The following is a 27,957-nucleotide window of genomic DNA, read 5'->3' as shown; positions in this document are numbered from 1 at the left end:
CCTGGTGCCATGTTTGCCCCTGGACTTCCCTGTGTGTGACCCAGTAACTCACCTTTTGCAGAAGCTGGCAATGATAGTGTTAACCTATCACAAAGCTTTAATGTTAGGTAGCGGTGGATTCCTTAGGCTCACCTCCTGGGGGCCTCATTATAACAAGAGAGACCAAAGCGAATGGCCTGGTTATGTCTGCATGGGGAAGAGGGCTCAGCATCAGCCCCTGAGCGCTGCCGCACCCTCGCCAGTGGGCAGGAGGACAGGTAGGCTGGCTTTGGGTTATACATCTCTTTGCACATAGAATGGACTCCAGGTGCGACCCAGGGCTTTGGGGAACGGGTTACCGTCGGGGGACCGACCTAGAGCTGTTTGAGGAGCCCCCTGGTCGGGTCCCGAGCATCGGTTCTGTTTGCCAGCGGGCACACTCCATCTGTGGCCATTCCAGTCCACATGGAGTACGCTTAAGCTCCATCTGAGCTTGCCTCATCTGGGGCCTCCTCTAGGAGATCCCACGGGTTTTCTCTCCGGGCTCCCTACGGGAGCTCTGAGCAGCGCCCCTTCTTCAGTCCAGCAAGGTGTGCAGTCCAATACATTCGGCCTGCCGTGGAGCGCGCAGGGCTGTCCGCGCACGCGCGTTCTCGGGGACGCACTGTAGGCGGGGCATAAGGAGGGCGGTGCTTACAGAGGGGCGGGGCCTGCGGGTGGGTGGGGGAGGGTTTCCTGGGCGCGCGCGCGCGGGCGGAGTCCGGCGGTCCGGGGTGGGTGTGGCTGCGGGCGGCGGCGAGCGTGCGTGGGTCGGCGTCCTGACAACCTCCAGACCCCAGCTCGGGGCGGACGGACCGCGCGGCCCCTCTCCCGGCCCGGCCGTGGGAGGAGTGTCACATCCGGCGGGGGCGGGCCTCGCGGATCCCGGAAGTGTGGGCGCGGTCGCGGTTTACCCGCGGTGGCGGCGGCGGCGGCGGTCCGGAGCCGGTGAGCGGGGCCGGGGCCGGGCCGGGTGCGGGGCCGGTGGGTGGGGCTGTGGAGCGGGGCGGAGGGACCGGGGTGGGGGCTGCGCCGCCCGCGGCCCCCGGTGGCCCGGGTCCGCCCGCCTCCCCGTGGCGGAGGCTGGCGATTGGGCGCGAGGGGCGCGTGACCCGCGCTGCCGGCCGGCGCCGGCGGTGGGAGTCGCTCGCCTGTCCCCCCTTGCGTCCGCTAACCCGGGGCCTCTTGGAGTCGCCCCTCTGGTATCGTTAGAACCAGTTTGCCTCTTGTAGCTAGGGAGAGACGGAGGACCCACTCGCCAGTGGCCGAGTGGGGTTGGAAAGGACCCTGACTGACCCTGGCCTTGACCTTTCTTGACCCAGATACGGATCGCCCAGCCAGTCCCCGCCCCCGCCGCCCTGGGGGTACGCAGGTCAGGGAGTGGACGTATTCCCACTGTATGTGGGGCTCTCTCCCCTCACAGCTCGGCCGGCCGGGGTGGGGTGGGCAGGAGTTCCCGGGGCCGTGCCCCGCCTGACCACCCCTCCCGGAACCCGGGCAAACGCGTCCTCCGTGGGCTACGCTTTGTCATTCACTGCGATCGCCGGCCTGCAGCCCAAAGGTGTTCGTTGCCGGCCAAGCCCTTTGCACCTCCTTCGTTGGTCCATGCCTCTTCTGCAGGAGTTCTGTTTTTCACTGACACCCCGAAGCTGGGGCTACTTGACTCTCAGTTCTGTGACACCCCTACAGCTGGAGAGGTGGTGGGAACAGAGGGACTTGGGAAGGAAAGACACTTTTATCCTTGGCTGGGGTCCAAAGCTACAATCATGCACGAATCTGATGTGTGTGTGTGTGTGTGTGTTTCTGAGCCCGACTGTGCATTGCTGGGTGAAATACTGAATCCTGATAGTCTTTGTTCTTGGCGATCATTGTGCCAAGAAAAGTCTTTTTTTCCTAGATTATGTTGGAAATCTGGCTCAGTACCTTTGGAATTTCCATTAAGTTGAGCCTTTGCATTATTGATTGCTTCATCTGGGAAGCTCCTGGTGGCTGTGTTGCCTAGCAGGAGCTCTGATTTCTTGTTTGGCTGCCACATGCTGGGTGCTGTCCTTGTCTTTTTGGACATACTCCATTCTGAGAAAACCTCCCATCTTACAGGTGAAAGGAGTCGCAGAGATGTTAGGAACTTGGCTAGTGTCATCCAGTCAGAGGCTGAGTTGGATTTTTTTTTTTTAGTACTAGTACTTACCGGTGCTTGAACTCAAGCCTTCATGCTCTCCCTTAACTTTTTTGCTTAAGGCACTTGAGCCACAGCTCCACTGCTGTCTTTAAATACAGCGGGGTTACAGTTATATAAGTCAGGTAACTAGTACATTTCTTTGTGGACAGTGTCACCTCTTCCCTCTTCCAGTTTTTCCCCAGTTTTTCTTCCAGTTTGTTCCCACCCCCAAGTTGTATAGTTCATTTGCAACACAGTATCTAGTGAGTACTACTGTTGCATTTGTTCACTACCAGCTTTTTGGTGGTTAATTGGAAATAGGAGTCTTTTCTTTCCAGCCTCTCTTCAAAGCCAGATCCTCAAATATTCCTCTTGAGTAGCTAGGATTACAGGCATGATCCACCGGGTGCCTAATCTCAAGAATTTATTTTTAACGTGTACCAGGTGATTCTTTAAGGAAAAAATTAAAATTTGTTAGATTACTGGAAGCTTGGAAGTGAAATTATTATCAAGGAATTAAAAATTTATTTGCTTTCTGGTTTGAAATATGCTGCTGTGCTGTAGAAAGGGATTGGGGGTAAATAGCTTCTTGAATCATTTCTGGACACAGTTGGACAGTGGTTGAAGGGGTTTTCCAGACTGGCCTAATCAGGCCGTTGAAGGTCTCACTGTTAATCCAGTTAGATCTCTGTCATGTGGGACTTCTGTTCAGAGTTTCCTGGCAGGATCTGGAGTTTTTGGGATTTGTTCTGATTTGTTTCAGGATTGTTTTCCTTTGATACAGGCTTCTGTAAGGGTGAGTGTGGTAGGTTTTACTGGCTCTGATGGTATGTTGACATAACAGGTGCCCCTTCCATTCTCTGTATCTGCTTTCACATGTTAGGAGGTGTTTGCTCAGCGAGTATCAAACAGGTTTGTCTTGATTTAACTGGGGCTGACACAGTTGGAGCCCCTGGGGCTGAGGATGGGCTGAAGAGGAGAGAGGGGAACCGAGTCTCCACCAAGAACTTCAGGGAAATTAACTCCAGTGAGGCAGGCCTCGCTTTGGAGACCTGTAAATACTGTAGATCTCACTGCTATTTATCTGGGCCTTTCTCAGCAGGATTATAAGTGGTAAAAGGAACAGAAAGAGCATTATAGTATTTACTCTATATTCTCCTGTCCAGTAAACACGGACTTCTAATTTAATCTCTTTGTCAGTAGAGGATATAACTTGGTATGATTTGAATTGTCTTAAATTTACTGAGACTTGTTCTCTAGGGCTCAGGATATGGTCCACTGAGCACTTGAGAAGACCGTAGTCCCTTGGAGAATAAACAAGGAGTGCTCTGTCAATTTCAGTTAAGTCAGGTGATGCTTAAGCCCTCAGTGTTCTTCTGGGCTTTTGGTCTACTGTTCTGCCACACTGCTCTCAGGCGAGGGTTTACTGGGGCCTTTGCTGGCACAGGGTAGTGTCTGGGAGGTGATGTCTCCTGAAGTACTGTGATCCAGGGGGAGATGGGTGTCATTTACACAGCCAGTCATGCATGGCCGCTGGCGTTCATGGGTAGGGGAGGGGGGGTCTCCTTGGGGAGTTCCAGAGCAGCCTTGTGCTGGGCTTTGTGGATGGGTCCTAGGTGGGGAATCATCTAAAGGTCACTTGAAGCTGTCATGGCGGAAGGGGAGTCTCTTGTGGCAAAACGTCACTTGGGGTAGTGACCATGACAGATGTGGCAGACAGGTGTCTTTGGCCTGGAACAGAACCTCTTCTGGGTGCTGGAGGCTGCTCCGAGTCCCCGCTGAGAGTTGGTAGCTGCACGGGAGTATTCTCTGGGCAGCCAGGATTTTTTTTTTTTTTTTTTGGGTCCGGTCATGGGGCCTGAACTCTGGGCCTGGGCGCTGTCCCTCAGCTCTTCAGCTCAAGGCTAGCGCTCTACCACTTGAGCCACAGCGCCACTTCCGGCTTTTTTTTTTTTCATTTTGCTTATGTGGTGCTGAGGAATCGAACCCAGGGTCTCAGGCATGCAAGGCAAGCCCGCAGCCAGGATTTTTAAAACAGCTTCCATGCTCTGCTCAAAAAAATCCTGGGGATGAGACAGTGACCTGTCAGGCAGTTGTGGCAGCAGTCAGGATCTGATGGCTGTCAACCTAGCAGCTTCCATATTTAAAAGGAAACAACTTCAGAGGATAGTTTGACAACAGAGATCTGTCTTGAAACCTTTTTTTTTTGTTGTTGTTGTTTTTGTTTTTGTGTCAGTCCTGGGGCTTGAACTTAGGGACTGGGTATGGTCCCTAAGCTTTTTTGTTCAAGGTTAGCACTCTACCACTTGAGCCACAGCTCTACTTCTGGATTCTTAGTGCTTAATTGAAGATAAGAGTCTCATTGACTTTCCTGCCTAGGCTGGCTTTGAAGCAAGATTCTCAGAGCTCAGCCTCCTAAGTAGCTGGGATTATAGGTATGAGCCACCAGCACCAAGCAACCGTGCCAGTTATTTTTGACATAGGGTCTTGCCTCCTACCCAGGCTTGCTCTAGAACCTCAATTGGTTCTAGACAGATGAGTGCCACATAGCCCACCTTCTTCCGTGGAGATGAAGTCTTGAGTACTTTTTGCCCAGACTGGCCTCAAACCATAATCCTCTTATTTTCAGCCCTCTAAGTAACTTGCTAGGATTACAGGCGCCCTACTTTGAAGCTGTATTATTAATAGTGTGAACATAAGGGAGTATTGTATAGCCTTGATGAGTTGAACTTTCTCATTACGAAATGACTCTTTCAACATGGAAATATCCTTTGCTCTGAAATCTATTTCATGATAATATAGTCAATCCAGTGTTTTAAAAATTAGTGTCAGTGGATTGTTAGTAGACTGATATGTAGAGCTACTACAACCCAATAATGAAAAATAGACAAGGGGTTGGAGGCATGGCTTAGGTGGTACAGCACCAGCCATTGAGCGAAAGCATTAGATACTGAATTCACACATCCTAGTCTTGGACCAAAAATAAATAAATAAAAACAGACAATTCAAAAATTGGCAAAGGATTTGGATATTTCTCCAAAGACAGTATACGTTCTCCAGAGACACACAAAAAGATGTACAGCATTATCAAGTATTTGGGAAATGCAAATTAAAATCACAGTGTAATAATTAATGTCACTTCACACCTATTAGGATGAGGAGATAGTGTTGAAAAATGGAAGTGCTTGTGCACTCCAGCTACAACATAGAAAATGGTGCAGTAATTAAACTGAGTTAATGTATGACCCAGAAATCCCTCTTCTGGGTATGGATATCCATCCAAAAAGAAGTGGAAGCGGAACTCAGGTAACTGTTGGGATATGTTTACAGCAGCATTATTCACAGCGGACAGAGGGAAACAGCTGGGGTGAGCATTAGCAGAGGAACAGATAAACAACATGGATGCATCAGGCAGACTGCCTCACAAAGGAAGGAGAATCAGACAGGTGTTGTACCTCGGCAATCCTTGAAGACGTGCTGAGTGCAATGTGCTCTCTTGGGTAGTTGACTAAGAGTAAGTGTCACATAGCTGCGGCTTATCTGAGCTTTCTCTAGAGGTAGATTCATAGAACAGAAAGGAAAATGTGCTTGTCAGGGTGGGGTAGGGAAGAGGAGGGGCTTCAACATTCCTTGTAGTATTGTTCTGTTGGCAATGAATTCCTTCAGCTTTTGGGTGTCTGAGGAGTGTTTATTTTGTCTTTGGATTTATAAGAATATTTTCTGGGTACAGAATTCTAAATTATTATTTCAAAATTCTTTAAAGATGTTTTAGTGTCTTCTGCTTGCACCATCTCTTGTGAACAGTTTGCTATTCTTTTTATTTTTGTGCTTTTGTTCATACTGTTTCTTTGCCTCTTCTGGCTGATTTCTTATCAGTTTATTTAGAAATTGCATAAGCAACTTAAATAGGCTGTGTTTGTGGAGTTTTCTTTTATGTCGCTTGTTCTTGAGATTAACTGAGTGTTTTGGATCTATGAGTTTGTAACTTTCATCAGACTTGGAAAATTTTCAGCCATTACTTTTTCAAATATTTTTCCTTCCCTTTGTTTCTCCTCCCACCCTGGGTACTTCAGGTACATGTGTCTCCAAGTGCCCGAAGCTTTCCACAGCTCTGCAGTGATTGATTTTTCTCCCTAGTCTGTTTCTCTTTGTGGTTTGTTTTAGATAGTTTCTATTGCCATGTCTTAAAATGACTGATTTTTTTTTCTTCTGAATGTGTATCTGCTGATTGATATTCCTAGCCACTGTACCTTTTATATCAAACATTTTAGTTTTAACCTCTTTAAGTTTGATTTAGACCTTTTTTTTTTTTTTTTTTTTTTTAGCTTCCTGGTGTTTCTTTGTATGCTCAATCTTTCTTTTAGCTTCTTGAACACATGGACTATGGTTAGGGTAATTATTTTAATATCTTCGCCTGGGTTTTCTCATTGCAGGCCATTATTTTTGTTTCCTGTATGTATGGCAGTTTCTGATGGGATGTCAAGATATTGTGAAGTTTACGTGTTGAGTGTGGGATAGATAGATAGATAGATAGATAGATAGATAGATAGATAGATAGATAGATAGATAGATTCTTGTTTCCAAAAACATTCTTGATATTTATTTGGGATATTGCTAAGTCACTTGATCCCTTCAAGGCTGCTCTTAAATTTTGTTAGCTGGGATTAGAACAGCTTTTAGGCCAGAGCTAAATTTGTTCAAACTACTGAGACAGTAGCTTCCTGTACTTTACCAGTGTGCTGTGAATTTTGTGTGATTTCCCTCTGAGACTGGTAGGTACACATTCCTGGCTGAATCTGAAGTCCAAGAATTGTTCAGTACTGATTTGTGCTATCTGAGACCTTGAAGGGGGCCCTCTGCAGGTTTCTGGGTAGTTTACACCTTGTTTCTCCCCCTCCCCCCCTTCCTGCCTCCTTCCTGCCTCCTTCCCTTCCTCATACTCCTCTTCCTCTCCCCCCCCCCATGGGACTTGAACTCAGGGCTGTCCGTGGACTTTTTGGCTCAAGGCCAGCATTCTTCCACTTAGAGCCACAGCTCCACTTCCAGTTTTTAAGTAGTTAATTGAGGTAAGAGTCTCATGGAGTTTCCTGCCTAGGCTGGCTTTGAACTGTGGTCCTCAGATCTGAGCTTCCTGAGTAGCTAGGATTACAGGCGTGAGCCCCCAGTGCCTGGCTATACTTTGTTTCTTGTTCTGAGTTTTGCCTTCTTCCTCCCAGGTTCTCTGCCCTGTGAATGCTGGCTGACTTGACCTTCCCTTTTCCTACTCCCATCCCATACCTGGAGACACTTGTTTGTTTCCCTGTCAGGGTCACTCTTCTGGGCTGCCTGATGTCTGTATTTAAAAGTAATGGTGTAGCTGGGCACTGGTGGCACATGTCTGTAATCCTAGTTGCTCATGAGGCTGATATCTGAAGATTGCAGTTCAAAGCTAGCTCAGGCAGGAAAGTTCGGGAGACTAATATCCATTTAGCCAGAAAAAAGCCATAAATGGAGCTGTGGCTCAAGTGATAGACTAGAGAATAAAAAAATTAAGATCAGCACCCAGGCCCTGAGTTCAAGCCTCAGGACTGGCACACAGCATAAAAAAGTGATTGTGTCATTGATTTTGTCTGGTTAGTTGGTTGATGTGGGAGAGTGGGTCTGATCTCTGCTTGTTCATGTTGGCTAAAGCAGAAGTTCCTGTCCAAGGGGGGTGCCTTGTGTGGGAACCTGGGAGCTGGTCTGCAGAAATGAATGCTACAGGGGCTGGGAAGGTGGCTCAGTGGTAGAGTGCTTGCCTTGCATGCCTGAGGCCCTGGGTTCGATTCCTCAGCACCACATAAGCAAAAAAAAAAAAAAAAGAAATGAATGCTACATTGTGGGCTGTGCCTTGCGGGAGCTCAGCTCAACTTGCTGATTTCAAATAAGTAACACAATACTATGTGATAGCTTCAGAGAACCATGGGAGAGGGGGAATTCTGTGGGAGGAAGGAGCAGGAAATGTTTCAGGGAGAAGCAGACCTTTGAGGGATAAGCTGGTGTTTGCTTGGTAAAGAAGTTGTAGGAAAGTACTCCAGGCACAGGCAGAGTGGTACTTACTGTAAACTAGAGAGCAGGATTATTGTTTGTCCAGAGACTGGAAAGTATGCTTTCTGTGCTGGGACCAGAAGGTGAGACAGGAAGAGCTGGGGTGCAGTGAGTTATTAGCCCATGGGTGCTAGAGGGAGAGCTGGGTAGGAAAGGAGGTTCAAAGTCAGCCAAACCAAGGGGCATGACATTTCCAGTGTAATACCAAGGCACTGGGGAACCATGGAAGGTTTTAAAGCAGAGCCAGGAAAGCACTGCTTGCTCTCTAGGAGTTCTGGGGTGTGTGCGAAGGGGCAGGAGAAGGCTGTGTGTCTTAGAACCAAGCAAGCAGCTTTTGGAGACGTTGGCTCAGGGTAGACATTTTGCACAAGGATGGACTCAGGTCTAGCACTCAGTGTAGCCGCTGGCAAGCCGCCTTTTCTCTGTTTGATAGTGGCCTTCTGGGTTCCTGCCCGAGTCATGTAGGTAGGAGGTGGCTCTGGCTCAGTTTCTCATATGTGGTTAGACTATCACCCTCAGTACCTTCTGCCTGCTTAAGATTCTGCTGGACCCAGAAATTCATAGGATCTGCAGTCAGCCCAACTTCTACCAGCCTAGGATGACTATGAGGCAGCAAGAACAGCAGACCGATCATGGTGGACTGTGAACAGACTCCTAGGTGTTTGTCCTTAGTGTCTCTTTGTTTTGACCTTTGCTCCTTTTTTTTTTTTTTTTTTGGTCAGTCGTGGGGCTTGAACTCTGGGCCTGGGCGCTGTCCCTCAGCTCTTCAGCTCAAGGCAAGCGCTCTACCACTTGAGCCACAGCGCCACTTCCGGTTTTCTAGTGGTTTATTGGAGATAGGAGTCTCACGGTCTTTCCTGCCCGGGCTGGCTTTGAACCGAGATCCTCAGATCTCAGCCTCCTGAGTAGCTAGGATTACAGGTGTGAGCCACCAGCACCTGGCTTCTTTGTTCCTCTTGATCCTTCAAGAGGGTAAGGGGTGATTGAATCTGCCTGCTGGCTTGTTGTGTGCAGAGCAGAGGTGTGGGGTGGGAAGGATGAGCAGCAGGGTGCCCTTCCCCAGCCACCTGAACTGTCAGACACGGAAGTTGGGTGTGAAATCATTTTTAGGATGTTTTTCTTTCAAGGTAGAACCAAAATAGGAAGAAGCCCCTCTAGGGGATTGGGTTTTATTGTCAGGAGGTTTGTCTGTAGGCTGCTTGTTCAGCCCTCTGTTCTTGGCCATCATTGACTGAAACCGAACACTATTGATCTGATTTCATTCAGCTGTCAAAGGGGTTGTTCTGTTGATGGGTACTGTCTCCAGGGGATCTTAAGTTCCTGTCCTCGAAGTCCGCAAGGGAAGTGCTTGAGTTGCAGAGGTTAGAAGGGCAGATGCAGGAGCTTAGCCACAAATCCCCAAACCATCATCATTCCTTGAGCCCACATAAGAACCTCACATTCGTTCCTCCTTCCCAAAGCCCATTTAGAGAACAAATTGGAGAGATTGTATCACCAGCCAGCTAGTGACAGTGCCAGGATTGTCACCTTCCACCTCTGGTCTGTGCTGCAGAGGCAGTGTCTGGAGGAGGCACAGGTCAGGTACCACCAGGGCTCTGGGCCCGTGCGCTAGCCAAGTAACTTGGGACTTCAGTGGAGAGTGGTTTTCCTGCTAGGACTGAGTTGTGCTGGGTTCCAAACACCATCTCACAGGCCCTGCTCGTAGTCGGCTAGCTGAAGCTGGATGCTGTGTTTCACACGTGTGGGCCTGTTAGAGGTGGCATGTGCAGGTTAAAGCCTGTGGGCTGCTTGCTGTGGGCTCCACCATTTGCTCCTGTAAGGTGGTGGGCAGGTGCAGAACTTCTCTCTGGTCCAGTTTCTACCTCTGTAAAGAGGAAAGCCCAAGGCAGCCCAATGTGGGGGTCTTGGGGGCGTGGCCACAGTGGAGCACTTATGACAGCGCGCTGTGCCTGGAACTCTCAGCCTTAGCTGTGGGGACCGTCCGGAGTCTCTTCTATTTAGGGACCCGGAGGCCTGGCGTGTACCCCTTTTCTCAGGCAGAGTCTGCCTGACTTCTTCCTGCTCTTAAGACCTCACAGCCAAAGGGGAGAGGAGCGGGCTTGGCAGGCAGAGGTTGGGACGGTAGAGGGCAGGGCTGGGGCAGTGGCTGCACCATGGCAGCTTCTGGGAGGAGATGGAGAGATGGCTCGTTTGGGGGAGGCTGAGGGAGCAGGAAGCTGTGTTTAAAAAAAATTATGGTTATCATTAAAGCGATGTACAGAGGGGTTACCATTTCACAAGTCAGATAATGAGTACATTTCTTTTCTGGACCATGTTGCTCCTTCCTTTTCTTTCCCCCAGTTTTTCCCTCTCCTTCCTGTCTACAAGTTACATAGTTCATTTTCCAGTAGTGTATACTGAGTACTATGCTTGCATTTGTTCATCCTTCTTCCCTCCATTTCTGTGCCCCCTCCCCCCCTTGGAGGCCCCAAAAGAAAGAAAAAAGAACAGATAGGGGGAGTAGTCATGGAGATGGGAGGGCAGGGATGGTAGGGGAAAAGCAAAGAAGGGGCAACAATGCTTGATAAGAAATGTACTCATGGGGCTGGGAAGGTGGCTCAGTGGTAGAGTGTTTGCCTTGCATGCATGAGGCCCTGGGTTTGATTCCTCAGCACCACATAAGCAGAAAAAGCTGGAAGTGGTGCTGTGGCTCAAGTGGTAGAGCGCTAGCCTTGAGCTGAAGAGCTGAGGGACAGTGCCCAGGCCCAGAGTTCAGGCCCACAACCGACAAAAAAAAAAAAAAAGAAAAAGAAAAAGAAATGTACTCATTACCTTGCTTCTGTAATTGTAACCCCTCTTTACGGTATTTTCACAATAAAAAACTTAAAAAAAAAAAAAGAACAGACAAGACAAAAGAGAAAGCAAAACTTGCCACCACCACTACTAACAAAAGACCCATGTTTCCATTTCCTGAAGTTTGTTTTGATCAGTGGTATTTTATAGATGTGTTCAGCAGAATTACGCCTTTGGGCTCCTCCTCTAAGAGTATCTTCCTTTAGTCTCACTGTTTGTGTAGGAAACAGTATCTTAAGAAAAACTGACTGGGAGCTGGGAAGGTGGCTCAGTGATAGAGTGCTTGCTTTGCATGCATGAGGCCCTGGGTTCGATTCCTCAGCACCACATAAGCAGAAGAAGCCAGAAGTGGTGCTGTGGCTCAAGTGCTAGAGTGCTAGTCTTGAGCTGAAGAGCTGGGGGACAGCGCCCAGGCCCAGAATTCAAGTCCCATGACTGACAAAAAAAAAAAGAAAGAAAGACTGTGCATTACCCTGTAATGCGTGTGTGCATTACCCTGTAATGCTAGTGGAGGGCTGCAAAGTCTGTGAGACTCTTATCTCTAGTTAAGTATCAAAGAGCTGGAAGTGGAGCTGTGGCTCAAGCAGTAGAATGCCTACTTTGAGAGAAAAGGCTGGCTCAAAGTTCAAGCCTCAGCACTGACGCAAAACTAAAACTCAATGGAGCCCAAGCACAAGGGTTGTGAGAAAGAGCCTCACAGGCAGAGAGACCCGAGTGCAGCCTCGGGCAGGGCTGTGATGGTTAGGCTCAGCTCAGAGGCTTCGGACACTGCCTGAAGTTTCAGGATCGGGCCTGAGCGTTGTGGGTGACTCATGTATCTGAGCTGGCGCACTGAAGGACAGGGAGTAAGAGTGTGAGAAGTCAGGGTTGCTGACAGCAGTGGAGGCTGGAGGGGACGGGTGTGGGGTTTGGGTCTCAGCTTCGGGGGAATCTGGCAGGTGGCTCGGGTCATCGAAGGGAAGGAAGGTACCCAGTCCTCGACTCCACCCTGGGAGTGGACGAGCCTGATTCCTGAAGTCTGCCCCTCCTGGGGCCACACCTGGCACTCTTGGAGGCTTTACTGAGGCGCTGCCTCCCAGGAGGGTGGCAGATGGAGTTTATTAATGACCCATGAAGCAATAGGTAGTTGTGTACATATTTATATAAAGGCAACAGTTTCCTTCAGGAAACATTATCCCGAGAGACTGCACATTCCCCCAGAGATGAGTCCATTTGCAGACTTCAGTTTGTGTTGATTTGGGGCTGTTCTAGAAAGCCGCACCTTTTGCTTTCCTCAAGACTGAGCTCACTCAGAGCCCTCTGAGTGTACTTAGCTGGTGGCCTGGCGAGGTTGGCCCGCCAAGTCTTGTAATCACAAGGCGTGAGGCTGCAGGGTTGTTGCCGCCTCGTGCCTGCTACGTCAGCCTCTGCCCAGTGTCTGTCCTGGCACTTTTAAGAATTGTTTAATCCTTATTAAATACTTATAACTAGGTGATAGTGGTGGTATTAGTGCTGTTTTACAAATGAGAAGTGGAATGACAAACGCTGAGTAATTTGCCCAAGGTGATACAGTTAGTGAAAGGTCATGTAAATGGAATGACTTTTTAATGGGTTCTACAGTATCTAGAGCTGTCCGGCTCTGAAGCCCTGCACCCTTTCTGCTGCTTTCACACTGGCTTAACTGTAGCACTGGCTGGTCGGGTGGGCCCTCCCCTCGCAACCCCAGCAGCTGCTTACAGAAACTGGATTGAGGCAGTAGTTCAGTGGTAGAGTGCCTGCCTAGGCTATACAAGGCCCTGGATTCCATCCCTGGCACAGCAAACAACAGAGACAAAACCCACCAAGTCTCCATCCTGTGGTTTACACTCCTACTTCTCTTTATTTTATTATTGGTGGTTCTGGGGCTTGAACTCAGGGCCTCAGACTTGCTAGGCTGGCACTCCACCAGTAGAGCCCTGTCCCCTGGTTGGCTAGTCCTCCCTTCTTCCCTGTCCCTTCTTTTGCTTTAGTTTATTTTAGATGGGGTCCCTCACTTTTGTCCAGGCCAGCCTTGGACTGTGATTCTCCTATCTTTGCCTTCTAAATAGCTGACAGTACAAGCGTGCAATACCTACCACCTCTGGCCCCACACTCCAACTTTTCAGACAGTGGAATGACCAACTCAGTGATGCTTTGGGTCAGGTGACTAGAGCCTGCTGGTTTGTTTTTATTATCTCTGGGAGTCTGATACTAGGGGCTACAGCTGGAATCGTTCTTCACTTTTTTTTTTTTGGGGGGGGGTCCGGTTATGGGGCCTGAACTCTGGGCCTGAGCGCTGTCCCTCAGCTCTTCAGCTCAAGGCTAGTGCTCTACCACTTGAGCCACAGCGCCACTTCCGGGTTTTTTCTTTTTGCTTATGTGGTGCTGAGGAATCGAACCCAGGGCCTCAGGCATGCAAGGCAAGCGCTCTACCACTGAGCCACCTTCCCAGCCCCGTGGAATCGTTCTTGCAAGAGAAAATGAGATCAGGTCAACACATATTTTCTCAGTAAGATGCAAGATTAGGAAGGTTTCCATGGTGACAGATGTTTTTGATGTGTGTGTGTGTGGGGGGGGGCGAGTTGAATGTGGTGGATTGCTGTGGCAGCTGTGGCTCCAGTACTATGGGGTGGATGCAGAAACCTGGCAGAAACAGAGGGACTTTACCACTGTCTTGGCAGTATGATTTCAGGCTCTAAGTCCTGGGAAGTGGGTGTTCTGGCAGTGGGGAGGAAAGAGATTGGAATACAGGAGCCTGCAGAGCCAGAGGGTGAACCTGCCCTGCCTCATGACCTTGCTTGACCAAGTAGCACACCCCAGGACCTTCAGGAGTTGCCCCTAGTTGTCAGATTCCCCCGAGAGGCCAAATGAGTATTACTTTAGTGCTGAGAAGTTTGCAGAGTCCCTTCAGGGTGCTCAATGTAATCTGAACCTCACAGCAACCCCAAGGGGGTAATTATAGCACCCCACTTTCAGATAAGGAGCCCGAGGTTAAGTGATGGATGGAGGTCACATAGTTACAGTGCAGTGCAGTGGAGCGCAAACCCAGTTCAGTGGTCACTAAAAGTGCTTTTCCTTGCAGCCTATGGAGAGAGAACTGGCATTGCCTGGTGAGACAGGTGGAGCTATGCTCATAAGCCAGCTCTGGACCTATGGGCTTTCCTTGCTCCATTCCAGAAATTACTGCATATGGTATTCTAGCCTCCCCCACTCCCTATACTAGTTCTTGAAAGGATCTCTGATCAGCTAAACCTTGTTTTTGAGCTCAGTAGTCATGGCAAAGGCCCTAGACCTGGAGGCTTGCCCTGCGTTTGAGCCCTGCCAGCAATCCACCCCTCCCCGGGAGGTGACTCAGCTGCCCCTGCTGGGGACTGGCAGAAATGGCAGCACAGTTGGCCTAAATCCCTGGCCCTAATCTGTCTCTGCGCCTATCTTCTGCTAGATCGTGTTCTGCTTGTTCAGTACGTGGAATGATATAGTCAAGATAGCAAGTTGTGACCAGCAGCCGGGCAGAATGGGCAGGTCCTTCGTCTCCCCTTCCTGCAGGCATGGATGCGTGCCTGGGCCGCTTGTGTCCCACCCTCTCAACTCAGGGCTTTGTGACAAAAGGAGGGGCTCCTGGTTGCCTGGACATATGTCTTTATCTCTCTGCTCTGCCCGCTGCTACCACCCACTTTGCTGTGGTTTATTCTCCCCACGAGTGGCTGGCACAGGGGGTAGCATAGATTTCAGGTCATGGACCATAGCCCCTGGGTATTAGTGGCCCACCCTGAGCTCTTTACAACTTTGAATTGCCTGCTGAAATTCACAAATGGGGCCGTGCCCCGAGGTGTGGACTTCCAGCTCCTCTGGGAGAGCTGGCAGCCCTGTCCCCAGCTGCGATCTCACCAGTAGGAAGGGCCTGTTGCTCACCACAGGTCTGTTCGCCCTCTGACTGCCCGGCCTGGCTTTGGTAGATGGCTACAGTTGTGACTTCTGGTGGAGGTGAGCACTTCAGCAGAGATAAAACTTAAAAACAGGGAAAAAGAGAGAAACAACAGCAAGCCTGTATCGGCCTCAGGGGCTGTTGGGTAATGGGGACCATCCTCTCCTCATAGTGCCGAGCACACTAACAGCGGCTCCTGCATTGCCTTCCCACTTAACTGATCACCTCTGATCTGCCTGTTGTCACCTTCGCAGTGTGGTCTCACTGCCTGTGATGATTGCCTCCTCCCTCCTCTGACCCCATAGCACGTGGACCTGCAGTGGCTCCCTCAGGGCTGGGAGGCCGCCTCTGGCCCCTCCCTCCTGCTTCACTGGTTCGCTGCTCACAGCTATGGGGCTTGGGGACTTTCCAAATGCAAAGTGAGATGCTTAGGGTAGGCTTTGCTTGTGGAGGCTGTGCTGCAGTCTGCAGTAACAGCACAGATTTCCCCCACTTGCCTCTGCCCTCCATCCCCTACGCACGCAGAGAGGGACGTCTCAGGGCTTGGCAGGTAGTAGCTGTTTGATAAGTGCTTAGTGGCTGGGTAAAGAGTAGGGAAGGCAGGGGTGAGGGAAGGACACCTTTCTCGCATGTCCCCATGTTTGTTGCTCACTCATCAGCTGATCATCCACTCCCTCCCCCCCCCCCCCCCTTCCTTCATCATTTCTCAGCAGGCTCTTTGAGGAGCCATTTGGAGCTGGTCTGTGCTGGGCACTGGGAAGACAGAGTTGAATGAAGCATTCTCTGGGCACAGGGGGCTTTTCTCAACACCTCTAGCATCAACAAGAAGCACCCATGTGCCATGTTGGTCGTGAGAGGGGTCTGCATCAGGACCCTGATGTCAAGGTCCCGAGGAAGTGGGACTTGTCAGGCCCTTCAAAAACAAAAGCCTATGGATTCTGGGTCCCAGGCACCGTACTCTGTGATATCCCAAGTGGCCTGGCGGCCACTCCAACAGGCTTCCGGGTGACAGCTGCTGGCAGCAGGGCTCTGGGCCCCTTCTTAGATGTCTTTTCTGTGGGCCATGGCCATAGAGTTGCCTGGTCTTCCCCAGCTACTTTTTCAGAGCTGTGTGCACTGATTCCCCCATCTCTGGGTGGCTCTGGGAACAAGTATTTAATCCGTGCACCTGTTGGCCTGGGTCTGTAATCTCTGGATCTTGGGTTTTATAAACAACTGGTAATGATACTCGCACCTTCAATGGGCCAGGCTGGTAGGGTAAAGGAATACACAGGAGGAGGTTGCCTGGGCCCTCAGGCTGCGACCTTGGACTCTTCTTATTTCTTTCTGGCTTCATTTTATCTCAGAACTGGACTTCCTTAAGCCCTGTGCTTGCTTTACTCAGTACATTGATGATGTAACTTAACGGGAGAGTCTGCAGTGATTGATCATAGAAGACAGCAAGCAGTCTTGTGACCACAGAGGTTATGTACCCATAGTCCAGGTAAGGAAAATTGAGCCCCTAGAAAGAAAATGGCCTCCAGCTATTTGGCGAAGTTGGGCATACTTTGCTGTAGAAGAATGGGGCAGCATGTCACACAGGCTGGCATTACCTTTGGGAGCATAGGAGAGACCAGGGGCAGAGCTGGGACCACTGGATGGACCTGGTGTATCAGCAGGCCCGGCTTCACCTGAATCTCCCCCCTGGTGCTGTCTACAGCACCAGCGTTTGGCCTGTTGATCCTGATAGCATGCTGGCCGACTTGGCAGTGGTGCTGCCTTACTTGGCAATATACCTCCACACTCCTCCTAGAGTGTGGGCCATGGTGGGAGCAACCCCAGACTCAGGTACCCATCCACTGCCTACAGGGTATCTACAGGGCTAGCAGCCGTGGCTGCTGGGAAAGTGCATTTGGGTCTTGAGTAAAGCCTGACTCAGTAGAAGTTTGTACCCTACCTTTGCCCTGGTGCCTGATGGGTCCCTATCCCTGCTACCTGGGTGCGTCCATTTGTTCTGCCAGGTGGGGTTCCACCCACCCGAGCTTCTGCAGAGTGTTGGGAAGAAGGAAACAAGCACCAGGCTAGGTTCGTACAAATGGAAACGTGTTGAGAGTCCTGGAGATGCCAGCATTCTGGATCTGGAGAAGGACGTGACACTCTGACTTGAAGCAAAGGCCGCAGGTGATGCAGGCACACCCATTGAGAAGCCGGCCCCTCCAGGATCCTGCTGCTTCTAAGTCATGTGACCTCGGCTGAGTTCTCCACCTCTCTGAGCCACATGCCCATGCCCATGCCCACTATGTGAGGATCTTCAGACACTCATCTAGAACTCACCATGTTCAAGGTCCATCTGTGTTTCATGAAGGGTAGATAATATAGCTAGTGAGTGGCAGAGTCAGGATTCAAACCCAGGCAGCCTGTCCCGGAGTCTGTTCTAACCTCTAGGAACCAGCAGTTCTCAAAAGGACTTTGAAGGTCTCTAAGGCCCTTTCCAGCTGTCCATGGGTTCAGAGCAATTGTCATCACAATTCTAAGTACTGGCCATTCTACTCTCCTCATATGAGTATACAGTGTCTGGGGGTGACATAGCCTGTTGGCGTGTCATTGTTCTGGTGGGTAAAGGCGTGTGTGCTTATATGCATTCTTGTATTTTAGAAATTTCTCATTTTTGGCCAGGTATGGTGGCTCATGCCTATAATCCTAGCTTCTTGGCAGATGGAGCTAGTAGGAGTGCAGTTCTAGGCCAGCTGAGGCAAAAACACAAGACCCTGTCTGAAAAAGAAAGCAGAAAAGGCTGGGCACATAACTCAAGTGGTGAAGCATCGGGCTTAACAAATGCAAGGATCTGTGATGTCCAGAGTCAGGCCTCGCATTGAGAAAGTACTCTGCCTGCATCACGCGTCAGTGAATGTGAGGGAGGTGCTGTGGTGAGGGCCAGTTCACAGAGGAAGAGCCCAGTGCTCAAGACTACTTCCACCGGCACAGCCAGGTCTGTTGGTGGGATGGAACCCAGGGCCTTCCTTGTGCATGCTGGCAGGTGTGTACCACTGAGCCATCAGGCCCGGCTCAGGACCTCTGTTTGGTCAGCTCTCCATCAGATAAAGTGACCATGTTCTTTGTTGTTTTAACAAAACGGGGTACCTTTCATAGCTTTGAGGGACCTCAGGCATAGGCCAGGACTTTCCTGGCAAAGTGACTGCCTCTTTCTGACCGTCCAGGGAGACAGATGGGGAAACTGAGGCATGGAGAAGGTTGTTTCTGTCACCCCTGCTCTCCATTCCCGGTCACTTGCTTGTGTGTCATCCACCAGACTCCTTCACTGAGCACCGGCGCAGGGGCTGTAGAGGATCCTTTGAGTGCCAGAGTCTTCTGAAAGCCATCAACCTTTGTAGTGAGTACTGGCATTCAAGCTGGAAACTGTATATCTAGAATAAATAAAATACCTAAAAATGGAGGCTCCTGTCAGCAAAAAAGAAGAGGTGCTGGATGCACGCGCTGCTTCAACCCCGGGCTTCCCTCCTGTCACCTGGATGATGGATGTCCCCAGGGGCAGAGAGACAGGGAGTAGACAACTGACACCAGCTCTCTTCTATTTGGGTCGATCAATTTCTTCTACTCCTGACTGCCTGAGAGGCTAGTTTGGTGACATCTTTCTTCTGCTCCGATAAGGAGCATGTGACAGTCCATTTGAGGGACACATAGAGAGAGCTGCACTTGCAGGGGACACTTAGGGAAACCTGGGGTTATTGGTGCACTAAATATAACAGAGACACAGTTGGGCCTGTGATGTTGAAGCCGCACAGCCCATGTGTGTGTGCGTGTGTGTGTGGGGGGGGCTTAGTGTATTTCTGGTTCAGACAGAAATAGACACCCACCAGGGCAGGATGGCATCTGCATTGGTGGATTTAGGCTTTCTCTTACTGCCTGGCTCTATGCTGCTTTTTCCTCTCTGTACCTTGGGGAGTGCTGTTTAGCACTGCAAGGAATTGTGGGTTTGCCTCTGGCCCCCAGGTCTCTCTCATACACCGTCCCTGGGGAAAGGGATGGACAGATCTGCAGCAGGGAATGTGCTCACCAGCTGCTCACTTCTTGCCCCAACCAGGGAGCCAATTCCTGTCTGGCAAATAACATGAAGGACTCAGGGTACCTCTCAGATGCCCCTTCCTCACTGGGGTGTTGGTGTGTGTGTTACAGGAAGGATGGAGACGCTGAAGGATAAGACCCTGCAGGAGCTGGAGGAAATGCAGAATGACCAGGAGGTGATCGAGCGGCTTGCCCTGGAGTCCCCTGAGGTAAGAGACTGTCTCAGGGCTACGAAGCAGCAGATTCGTCTCATGGATGCTGGCCAAATTCATTTCCCTTTTCTGTGGATTCCACCCTGCTTGGGACCCAGCCAGAGGAACTCCTGAGGCTTTCAGGCTAGGAGTTGTTGTCTCCAGGAAGCCAGGCAGTGGCAAGCAATGTACATGGCTTCCGAGGAGCCCAGATGCCCCAGGAGTGGGCACACTGTTTCAGCCCGACTCTGGAGGCAGCTCCTCAAAACACCCACCTTTCCCCAGAGGGCTTTGTGACCCACCCTGTACCTTCAGATGACTGTCAGCGTTTTGGAGCTACCGTTGGCTGGGATGTAGCTTACCTCTTTTCGGTCCTGGCTTCCATCAAAACTGACACCTGCTACTCTCAACTACTCACGGTGCCCTTGCTTAGAGGGACAATCTGCTGTCTGTGCAGAGCCTTACACTTAACACGCGTGTCCTATCCTCCTGTGACTGGAGTTGTCAGGTGACAGTCATCCCTTTAAATGTCTACAGCCTGCCCAATGGTGCTAGAAGCTCCTGTCGCCTGCCTCTGATGAGACACAAACAAAAATGCCAAGCTTACCAGATGATTATGTCACCCTGCTGAAACTTTGCTTCTGAACAGATGGGGTGTGTCTTCTGTGACTTGTTAGAGACTGAAAGTGCAGCTCCCCCTGCTGGCCGTTCCATAGACCTGCAGGCTTGCAGCTGCTCCCTGAGGCCTCCCTGCTCGGGTGTGTGTGTTGGGGGGCGAGGGGGGGGGGGGAGGGATAGAGAGTGGGGGGCAGGGTGGTATGAGGAGGGGCTCCACGAGGCCTGCAGCCTGTTGCCCTGAGACGGCTGTGAGCTTGTTTAGACAGAATGGGGAGCAAAGTTTACACTGGGTTCTAAGGCGGATTCCCTCATCAATTAGGCGGCGAGCCTTACCTCTCCCAGGTCTTCATACCTTCATCCTCAATTCATTTGTCACTTATGAGCTGAGTGTCCCTCACCCAACATGCTTGGGACCAGAAATATTTCATATTGTAGATTTTTTTTTAAATGTGATATAGTTATGAAGATTTACTGATTAAACTTCCTTAATCTGAAAATCTCAAACCTGAGATTGCTCCGAAATCCAAAAGGTCTCGCACATCATGTAGGCACTTAAAAAGCATTCAGACTTTGGATTTTGATTAGGAATGTGTTGCCATGCCAGGGACAGAGATCTCAGGGCTGTGTCGGGGGCAGTGTGCGGGGAAGTTCGCAGGCTGCCTCTGGCGGGCACGGAGCCTGGCAGGGCAGGCCTTGCCCTCCTTGCCATTAGTCACTGCCTGCCAAGCAGTTGGTAGAATCCATGGCGAGGCCGACACAACTGCACAGGCAAAAGCCAACTTGAATTTTGTCGCATGCAGCCATGCCCAACAAATGGATTTGAATTCTCTGAGGAAAAATACGCCCAGTGTAGATTGGTCAGAAATGAAGTAGGACAAGCCATTAGACTTCAAAAAAAAAAAAAAAGCCCATTGACTAGCTCTTCTGTGGACTGTAAAACAATAATTGAGTCGTTGTAGGATTGTCATAGGATTCAAGCATACTTCGTTTGGGATGTGGAGGCTGAGCAGAGGAGTAGGTAAGAGACGTTTCTCTCTGTAGTAGAGTAAATGGAGGAGCCGGGGCAGGGTGGTGAGCTCCTATGAGTGGGTGGAAAACTCCTATCGACCTCGTGCAAATAGATGGAAGAGGGCTTCATAGTGAACCCCTAAAAGAGGAAGACTAGAGACCGGGGGAGAGGGAGCAGAAATGGGGACAAGAGAATTATGGAGCATGGGTTTATTGGGTAAGACCCAGGGAAAAGGCAGAAGGTCTGTGGGGTCCTACAAAGGGAGGCTGAGTGGGAAGGCTTCAGCCCCCTCTCTGAGCTGGCCATGTGAATAAAGATAAGCTTCCATGACAAGTGCTTAGATCGAAGCCCCCCTGTCTGTGTGCTGCTCCATCCGAGGGCAGGAGGAGTTTGTGGCAGCAAAGTTGACAGTCCAGCTGGAAGGGCTGCGGGCTGCCTGCCTAGTGTAGCAGCTTGGGCTGTGGGCTAGGAACATCCTGAGCCCTGCAGTCCCTGGGCTCCGGCAGCCTGGTCTGGAAGGGTGTTAGCCATGGCGTCGCCCTCTCCAGCAGGCTGCGTCTGCCCTGGAGCACAAGGCCTGGGGCCCTGTGGCAGCCCTGGGCAGTGGGGCATGTCCAGGATGCCTGCGGGCTTCTGTTGGCAATGGAAGATGAGCTGGGCTGGCTGGGCTCACCTGTACCGATCGTGGTGATACCGCCTGGGACAGGGCTGCACCTCCCCTATGGTTGCTGGTGTTGCTGAGCTGTGTCCTGAATCTCTCTTTCTGGTACTGTGTGGCACTGTCCATGTATTGTCCCTACTCTCTCAGGGTGGTGGGTCTGAATCCCCAGTCCTCAGGAAGATTCTGGGGCTTCTGCCTCACCTCTGGTGGCCACAGAGGTCCTGTCTGAGGGCGCCGGGCTGCCTGGCTGGTGAAGAGTTGAGTGGAGGGCCGCGGGGGTCTGTCTGAGTGGGCAGCTGTGCAGGATGCCTGTGTTTGGGAGGCGGGGCCAAGCCTCTCCTGCACCAGCACCAGGGTTTGCTCAGGACCCTGGCTCTCTCCTTTCTGAAAGCCACACAAGGCTGGTGGGTCTGGGGGATGGCTGTGTGCTCTCTTAAGTCTCTTGGCTCTGAAGCTTGGGATAGCATTTGGGGCTTTCCCCCGGGCCCCTAGAAAGCCTCTGCTTTGCTTTGCTTTGCTTTGCTTTGCTTTGCTTCGCTTCGCTTCCCTTCCCTTCCCTTCCCTTCCCTTCCCTTCCCTTCCCTTCCCTTCCCTTCCCTTCCCTTCCCTTCCCTTCCCTTCCCTTCCCTTCCCTTCCCTTCCCTCCCTCCTTCTCCCCCCCCTCCCTCTCTCCCTCCCTCCCTTCCTTTCTTAATGTCTTTTTTGTCAGTCGTGGGGCTTGAACTCTGGGCCTGAGCGCTGTCCCTCAAATCTTCAACTCAAGGCTAGCGCTCGCTCTACCACTTGAGCTACAGCACCACTTCCGGTTTTCTGATGGTTAATTGGAGATAAGAGTTTCATGGAGTTTCCGGCCTGGGCTGGCTTTGAACCATGATCCTCAGATCTCAGCCTCCTGAGTAGCTAGGATGACAGGTGTGAGCCACCGGCGCCTGGCTGCCTCTGCTTTTGTTACATGGTTGGGCCTCTCCTTTTTCTGGGAGACCTGGTGCCAGTCCCTCAGTGGCCTTGGGCAGATGGTGAACGTGGTACCCATTTCTCACCGTGTCCCCCATCATAAGATGCTTGATCAGGATTAAGGGGGAGGGCCGGGTTGGAGTTTCTTGCATGAGGTTTGGACCCAGTTTGTTTTCTCAGGTGCACAGTCAGTCCAGAAGCCCCTGCCCAGCTTGTAGGGGCGACGGTGCTGGTCCTTGCATTGGTTGTCCTGTTCTCTTAGGTCCAAGACCTGCAGCTGGAGCGGGAGATGGCATTGGCCACCAACCGGAGCCTGGCCGAGCAGAACCTGGAGTTCCAGGGCCCCCTGGAGATCAGCCGCTCCAACCTCTCTGACAAATATCAGGAGCTGCGGAAGCTCGTGGAGCGGTGCCAGGAGCAGAAGGCCAAGCTGGGTAGGGAAGGGTGACCCTGGGCATGGGTGGATGCAGGGGTCTGTTCACAAATAGGAGCAGGGAGGGCAGTTGGAATAGTCTGGAAGATTCTGTGGATCCCACTCCCTGGCCTGGGCATGGAGGCCAGCAGCCACCCAGTGCCCTGCTCTGTGCCAAGGGCTCAGCATGGGTATACAAGGTAAGGGCGGCACTTTCGTGTATGTGATTTAAGTTTTGCGTGTGCCTTGGTAACAGATTTTTGTAGACAATAAATAAATAAATAAAAGTAGCTGTCCTGGCCAGGCACTGTGGCTCATGCCTGTAATCTTAGCTGCTCAGGAGGCTGAGATCTGAGGATCGAGGTTTGAAGCCAGCCTGGGCAGGAAAGGCTGTGAGACTCTTATCGTCAATAAGCTACTCAGAAAAAGTTGGAAGTAGTAGAGTACTAATCTTGAGCAAAAGAAGCTCAGGGACAGTGCCCTCGGACTGGCAATAAATAAGTAACTAAATACAAATGGCTGTCCTAGTTAGGCTTGGTGGCTCAAGCCTGTAATTCTAGCTACTCGGGAAGCAGAGACCCGAGGATCATAGTTCAAGACCAGCCCAGATGTAAAGTGTGAGAGAGACTCCATCTCAGGCCTCGGCTGGGTGCCTTGGCGGGACCTGTTACCCCAGCCACAGCGGCAGCACAGCGTGGGGCCCCAGTGGCTCCCACCTGTCATCTCCAGTGACAATTGGAAGAACAAGGAGGAGGACCTGAGCCCAGGTCAGGATGGGCCTACTATTTATTTTTGGTCAATTGTGGAGCTTGAACTCTGGACCTGGGCTCTAGTCCCTGAGCTCTTCAGCTCAAGGCTAGAGCTCTACCACTTTGAGCCACAGCGCCACTTCCGGATTTCTGGTAGTTAGGGATAAGAATCTCACGGACTTTCCTGTGTGGGCTGGCTTTGAACCACGATCTCAGCCTCCTGAGTAGCTAGGATTACAGGCGTGAGCCACCAGGGTCCAGCTTATTCTCATTTTGTTATAAATTTTTTAAATTCAAGAGCCTTCCAAGATCTCCTAACTCGAGATAGGCGGTGCTGAGATTTGATTTGCAACCTTCTTTACCAATACCACCCAAACTCTGCCCGCTCAGTTTCCACGCCGAGCACTGGTCAGGGGCCCTGTCATCTGAAGGCAAGGAGACTGTTCTTGGCACCAGGACAGGATAGGTGGCTCTCCCGGGAGAGGCGGCGCTCCCCAGGCTGGTCTAAGGGGAGCTCCTTGGCCAAGGTCAAGGAAGGTGATCATTTGAGGGAGTCGGGATGAAAGAGCCCCATAGACCCGCTGCAGGGCCGCCACGGTGGTCCCCAGGGCAGGCCCCGGGCCTGCAGCATTGACCCAGGCAGGACGACCGAAACGATAACCTCCCTACCTTCTTTCCCAGAGAAATTCTCCTCGGCACTGCAGCCAGGAACCTTGCTGGACCTTCTGCAGATCGAAGGCATGAAGATCGAGGAGGAGTCTGAGGTGAGGGGAGCAGGGCACCCCCCTTCCTTGCTAGGGCCTTGGCCCCTCCTCCAGCGTGATGACCAGCCTCTACCAAGCACGAGGCAGGGAGGCTTAACAGATGGCACAGACAGGGGACACCGAGGGACCCAGCGAGGACTTCGGATGTAAAACAGGGGAGCCCCCTTACCTGCAGGATCGTGTAGATGCCCGGTACATCCCTGAAGCCTTGAGAATACTGAAGCCCGCAGAGAGGGCTGTAGACTTTAATTGTAGATGAAGTACAGCAAGAGATTAATGACAAGAGAGTAATGCTGTCATTAAGTTATTTAAGAGCCAATAGATTGTTCATTTCTAGACTTTTCCATTTATTGTTGATGATCCAGTATCTATTTAATTTATTTAGTGCTGTTCCTAGGGCTTGAACTCAGAGCCTGGACTCTGTCCCTTAGCTTTTTTCTTCAAGGCTGATGGTGTACCTCGAGACAATGCCTTCACTGCTGGCATTTTGGTGGTTAATTGGAGATAAGGGTCTCACAGACTTTTCTGCCCAGGCTGGCTTGGAACGGTGCTCCTAGCTACAATGAGAGGCATGAGCCACCCATGCCTGGCTCCATTTAGTTATTCTTGGACTGTAGTGAGCCTGGGCACATGGGAACTTGTGTACCCGGCACCCAGCCTTGCTGGGGGGAGCAGGAGTGGGTGACTGGCAGGTCCTGGGGAAGCCGGCAGACACGAGTAGGAGGCAGGGCCCCACTAGGCGCTCCTGGTTTTTTCTTCCCCTCGCGCGTCCTCAGTCCCTGTGGGCCTATGAGCCTCAGCCTCGGGCTAGTGAGTGAGCAGCCCTGCGCATCTGTTCTGCACACACAGTGGCCACATGGGCCTGCTGGTGTTGGGGCAGGGTGACCGTGACTAACCTGGTCCTTGCCCCCAGGAACAGACCTGGTGTTCCTGTGAGGGAGACGCCATGGACAAACAGGTGCCTGTGTGGGGTGTCGGCGGCGAGGGCTGGGAAGAACCCCCCCTGGGGGCTTGGGAAGGCCGAGCAGAAAGCCTGTGTCCAAGCAGCACCTGTCGCTACTGGGCCTTGTGTCTTGCAGGCCATGGCGGAGAAGTTCCTGGAGGGCGAGGTGCCCTTGGAGACATTTCTGGAGGCCTTCTCCTCTATGCGGATGCTGTCCCACCTGCGCCGGGTCCGTGTAGAGAAGCTCCAGGACGTGGTGAGGAGGCCCCGGGCACCCCCGGAGCCCACCCGTGATGCGCCACCCCCGCGCCCGCCGCCCCCACCCCCGCGCCCCGCTCCCCCGGCCACGCCCCCCGTGGCAGAGGAGCCGCCCCCGCAGCCGGTCGCTGTGCCGCCCTACCCTTTGCCCTACAGCCCGTCCCCCAACCTGCCCACAGGCCCCACAGCGCAGGGAGCCCTGCGGCCAGCCCCGTTCCCCGTGGTGGCCCAGCCCTCCTCCTACGGCGGGCCTCTGGGTCCCCCTTATCCGTCAGCCCAGCCGGGACCCAGGACTAGTGCAGGCTTCTCCTGGTCCCCACAGAGGAGCATACCGCCGAGGCCTGGCTATCCCGTGGCCCCGACGAGCGCCTCTGGGCCTGGGTACCCTCTGGGGGGCCGGGCCTCCAGTCCTGGTTATCCCCAGCAGTCCCCTTACCTCTCACCAGGAGCAAAGCCTCCCTACCCAACACAGCCCCAGCTCCCGGGCTTCCCAGGACCTCCTCAGCCCTCGCTGCCCCCTCAGCCTCCATATCCTCCCGGACCTGCACCCCCCTATGGCTTCCCACCACCCCCGGGGCCTGCCTGGCCTGGGTATTAGCCCTGGTCCTGGCCCGGGGCCCCTCCACATCCCACCTGTGTCACAGCCTCTGGCCCACCATCGCCGAGATTCGAGGTCCCATTGGAAGTGGCGTCCGTGCTCCCGGTGGACTGGGTAGGCGCACAGAGGCCTCAGAGCACCCATCTGGGAGCGTGCAGGCTCTGAAAGGCACCGGGCAGTGTGACCAGGCCGGCTGTGGCAGACGATCTGGCTGGCCTTTCTCCTGGGAGCTCCACCGCTCTGAGACTCTGATTGTTATCTTCCTGCGCTCGGTTCTCTGGTGTCTGTGTGAGCGTGTGCAGGTCACATACTTGTGCCTGCTCCCAAGGATGTCTGACCCCAGTGCGCCATGCACTTGGTGACAAAGTGGCCCTGGGTCTCTGGCCCCGCCTACCCCCACCTCTGCCTGGGGGTTTGGCATACTGGATGTGGAGCCCGTGCCGCATGCTGCAACGCCTCGTGTCTGTCCTGTTGGGCAGTGTGCCCCGGTACCTAGCTAGGACTGGGTGGAAGGGCGCAGGGGAGCAACTCAGTGTCTTGAAGTCCTCTAAAGCCATAACTAACTGTGATCGGCCGGCAGACAGGTGTGTCCTGTGAACTAGTTTGAGTGACAGCGACACCAGTTCAGTGAGAGGGCTGGGGAGGGTGAAGGTTGACACCCAGGAATCCAGGGGTCACCTCCCAGCCACCTCTGTCCTCTGCCCTCCACTTCTGGTTGGCTTTTTCCAGCGGCTCAGCCGTCCATCCACTCCTTTAGTGCCTTGAATCTCATCTGCAAGCAGCCCCCTGTGCCCTTTACCCCTCACAGAATTCCCCCGTAACACCAATGTCCCTGCAAGACAGACCTCACGAGACGCCCTCGGGGTGACTTCCCACCTGGTGCACACTATCACTGCCGGGAGGGGTGGGGGGTGGGGAGTTGGTGTCTCTGTACCTCGTCGTCATCGTCGTCTGGATGTGAAGGACAGGGACTGAGACTGTGTGTCCGGCAGCCCCAGCACCCTGGGGGCTGCAGCATGGTCAGCAATAAATGTGGCCTCATGGACCAGAGGGGCTGCGAAGGACGAGGCGTTCATTGGGTTGTTCCCAAGTGAACTGGGTCTCCTGCAGACCACAGAGCTGCTACAGGTTACGTATGTGCCTTGAAACGGCCATCGCCCGAGGACCCAGCCTCTGGTGGGCCTGGGGCTGCTGGGGCCAAGGAGGAACCCGACCTCCCGGTGCCTGCCCCCGCTGGCCGGCTCGCCGGGCGGTTTGCATGATGCTAGCCGAGCGCTGCCCGCTCCTCACCAACTGTGCTTGCTTCTACGTTATTTATAAAGAACTCACTCCTGGAGTCTGTGTGCGAGTGCTTTTGAAGCGGATGGACGAGTGCTCGCCTGTATGTTTGTGTATAATTGCCGTAATAAACTTGGATGAGTTACATGTCACGTTGTGGCTCCAGTGGTTTGCTAGTAGGAAGCCCTGAATCACACTCTACGCTTCCTGTCTGCAGGGCACCTTCTCCCTGGATGGCCTGAGCGCCCACCTCCCCTGCTCCTTTGCTCCCCTCTTCTTGTTCCTCTCCTGCCCCTTGGTGTTCCTTCTTAGCTGTTTACTTGCTGGAGCCTTGTCCGGACCAGTGCAGTGGCATGCAGAACCGCCAGGGGGCACCCGGGCTTCAGCTCAGCCTCCGTGGTGCTGCTGCTGCTGCTGCCTGCCATCTGTTAGGCTGGCAGGACCATCTGCTTCTCAGCCCGGCT

The 27,957-nt window shown here is 52.4% G+C and overlaps 1 protein-coding gene across 5 annotated transcripts; it reads left to right on the top strand.

Annotated features, from left to right (window-relative positions):
* Vps37c (VPS37C subunit of ESCRT-I) lies at positions 1–27,645 on the top strand. 5 transcript variants are annotated; one of them, XM_042676381.1, is made up of 5 exons: positions 1–257; positions 19,170–19,267; positions 22,754–22,925; positions 24,334–24,416; positions 25,496–27,645. In XM_042676381.1, the coding sequence occupies exons 1-5, from the start codon at positions 71–73 to the stop codon at positions 26,213–26,215; spliced, it is 1,260 nt and encodes a 419-aa protein (XP_042532315.1). In that variant the 5' UTR covers positions 1–70; the 3' UTR covers positions 26,216–27,645. The 5 variants fall into 5 exon arrangements, with proteins under 5 accessions (XP_042532315.1, XP_042532318.1, XP_042532316.1 ...); XM_042676384.1 differs by lacking the exon at positions 1–257 and adding an exon at positions 726–955 and having other exon boundaries at positions 19,167–19,267; XM_042676382.1 differs by lacking the exon at positions 1–257 and adding an exon at positions 726–966.
* The last annotated feature ends 312 nt before the right edge of the window (positions 27,646–27,957 follow it).

The sequence above is a fragment of the Dipodomys spectabilis genome, unplaced genomic scaffold (genome assembly GCF_019054845.1).
Source record: "Dipodomys spectabilis isolate Male_0828 unplaced genomic scaffold, ASM1905484v1 ptg000030l, whole genome shotgun sequence".
In the NCBI taxonomy this organism is placed as follows: Eukaryota; Metazoa; Chordata; class Mammalia; order Rodentia; family Heteromyidae; genus Dipodomys; species Dipodomys spectabilis.
Note: the sequence above shows the minus strand (reverse complement) of the source record. Positions and strands in the feature narration are given on the sequence as shown.